This window comes from Neolamprologus brichardi, chromosome 13 (genome assembly GCF_056152115.1).
Source record: "Neolamprologus brichardi isolate AB-2024 chromosome 13, ASM5615211v1, whole genome shotgun sequence".
Taxonomy (NCBI): Eukaryota; Metazoa; Chordata; class Actinopteri; order Cichliformes; family Cichlidae; genus Neolamprologus; species Neolamprologus brichardi.
In genome coordinates this window covers 20,586,247-20,588,747 of record NC_142116.1, presented here as the reverse complement: position 1 = coordinate 20,588,747, position 2,501 = coordinate 20,586,247, and the positions used below count along the sequence as shown (strand labels likewise).

The following is a 2,501-nucleotide window of genomic DNA, read 5'->3' as shown; positions in this document are numbered from 1 at the left end:
CGGCGTGTCATCTTTACCGAGCACCATACATGTTTTGCCTCACATTAAAATTATTATTTTTCCTTTTCAAAAGTAATTCAGAGAGAAAAAAAAGAGAGAAGTCAAATGTATCAAATTTGCACTAATTCTACAGCCCGGCAGGTGGCGCAGAGCACTTGCCGGCCCCTTGGCAGGTTGAAGCACAGACAGGCGCCAGTTCGGTTCTCACTCACACACTCCAAATCCTCTCTGTAGCTTCGGTCTGCTAGGGGGATTCCTGGTCTGCGCAGGGAATCCCGATGTTTTTTTCTTTGTTGGGGCCTTTATTTATAAAGCTGGGACTATCTCCGTTGTCATGGCTACCAAGAACAACGCCAGCTTGGGGGAGAGCGGAGAGCGATAAGCACAGACTCATTCATCCTTTCTCCACTTTCTTTTCACAGCTGCTGCGGTGGGAAACGCTGGGACTTGTGTGGCTATGCAGTTTTTGCGTTGTTGGGAGCTTTTAAGGACCAGCCTTGAATTTTACACATTTGATAAGTGAAGACTGGATGTTTAGTGACGAGAGCTGGGATAATCTGGACAGAATCTGCAGGCTGCATCTCCAAATCAGAAATGGCTTTAGATCTGATGCTAGCAGACAGGCATGCATGTCTCAGGGTGATTACACACTAACACATTGTGATTAATCACACACATTTGTATACATTTTATTCACAAGATAAAAAAAAAAAAAACACTATACAAAATGTGTTTTTGTGACAGGCTGCTAGTAACAAAGTGCTTAAAGATTTAAAATTGGTTCTTTCCCAAGTTTTCTGTTATGTGCACACACATTCCTCGACTTAGGTGCTTTTTAGTTGTCCAATAATGGTCAGTGCAAAGTGTTTACACAAACAAAAAACAAACAAACAAAAACATTACTCAGAAAATGGTCAGGTACAAGAACTGCAGTAAAAAGGAGTGGAAAAACCAGATAATGTCCAAAGAAATACTTCAGCGTGTGGCTCACGACTTTTGCACAGTACTGTAAATGTTATTAATAATGAAAGATGTCAAAATGTAGCTTTGTCATTTTTAAAAAATTCCCGTACACATTATTCTTTTCTTCTAGTGAAGGTGCCTCCTCCTTCTGACCTTAGGGTAACTAATTTCTCAGACAGTCAATGCTAATGTGCTAAGTCACATTAGCAGCAGTGTTCAGCCCAAAAAATACACAAGTTAAAAGTCATGCATTTGAGTCATGCATCCATATTATTTGTTTATTTATTAAATTATTTTTGAGACACTGTTAGTTGTTAGAAGCCAGTGTTTTAATGATAGGACATATATGACAGTAATGAGACAACCTAAGATATCCAAGATTACCACAAAAACACAAATAGAATCACAGAAAGCTTGTTTGTCTCCCGTTAGTCTTTAGGCCCAGTTAGCTTTTACTTTTCTGTGGTCAGTAGCCCTTCATGTCATATTCTGTCTCTATGTACAATATAGCATTACTAATACAATAACCTGTACGTAAATGAACTTGATTGTGTAATTGATGGCAGTTGTCAAAGTACTAGTCACTTAAAGGCTAAATTTCACATCTAAATTCTCATCTTTGAATAACTAGAACTCTGAGCTATGAAATAAATGTAGTGAGGTTAAAGTATCAAATCAAAGTATCAAATTCTCTGTTATACTTTACATTTATTTTCTATAAAAACACTTTGCTCTGCTGCCAAAATAATTTCCTCCTTTAAAGGAACAAAGTGAGGGTTAAGTGTCATTAGCTGTGGTACTTTATCTCTTCTATGGTGTTGCTGCAGTGTCTGGTGGAGGCCCAACCAGCCTCACGGTTTCTGATGAGACTGCCGTCAGCATGGTGATCAGCTGGGTACCTCCCAATGCTCATGTCCTCCAGTATCACATGTCCTACATGGCTTTAACTGGAGCTGATAGCCAGGATCACACTGTGAGTGGGTCGTAGTCATTACATCTTCACCTCTTCTGGCCTTCAGCCGGCTGTCATGTGTCAGAATTCCAGAAATTCCATAAGTCCCAAAACTTTAAATGAGTTCTGACTGTGTTGGGATGATAGTGTTGTTTGTTGTCTGCAGGTGCTGGTCCCTGGTGGAGAGAAGCAGGTGATGCTGGAGTCATTGCAGCCAGATACACGTTACAGCATGTTAGTCACCGCTGAGTACCACAACAGAGAAGGAGGCAGCGATTCAGCTCAGGGCAAAACTGGTGAGTCAAACAAGGAAAGATGCCAAGACAGCTCAAGTGCAACTTCCAGTTAAGACCAACAGGCTTACATGCAAAAAGTGCAAATGTCCCATTACTTTACCCTTACAGGAGGACATGCATATGTAACGGAGGGAAGGTGATGTTTTTCAGTGTTCGTTTAAAGGAGGGGAAACCTTCCTCCAAAACGGATAGAGCAGTGGAGCCGCCAAGGGAAAGCACACAACTTTAAAACTGTATAATTGAAATATAATTTATTATATTTAAATAGTTAAAAGTGTAAAATGAATTAA

At 40.1% G+C, this 2,501-nt stretch overlaps 1 protein-coding gene across 1 annotated transcript; it reads left to right on the top strand.

Moving 5' to 3' along the window:
• The first annotated feature begins 530 nt into the window (after positions 1 to 530).
• Positions 531 to 2,264, top strand: LOC148099960 (collagen alpha-1(XII) chain-like). The gene is made up of 3 exons (XM_087849742.1): positions 531 to 639; positions 1,791 to 1,936; positions 2,082 to 2,264. Exons 1-3 carry the CDS (start codon positions 531 to 533, stop codon positions 2,262 to 2,264), a joined length of 438 nt encoding a protein of 145 aa, XP_087705868.1.
• Positions 2,265 to 2,501: the final 237 nt, after the last annotated feature.

Excerpts from the sequence above, each read along its gene's own strand:
- LOC148099960 (XM_087849742.1), top strand. The coding sequence starts at position 531 with ATGTTTAGTGACGAGAGCTGGGATAATCTGGACAGAATCTGCAGGCTG. Across the intron at positions 640-1,790 it reads ACAGGCATGCATGTCTCAGG|TGTCTGGTGGAGGCCCAACC; the intron begins GTGATTACACAC and ends GTGTTGCTGCAG. Across the intron at positions 1,937-2,081 it reads CTGATAGCCAGGATCACACT|GTGCTGGTCCCTGGTGGAGA; the intron begins GTGAGTGGGTCG and ends TGTTGTCTGCAG.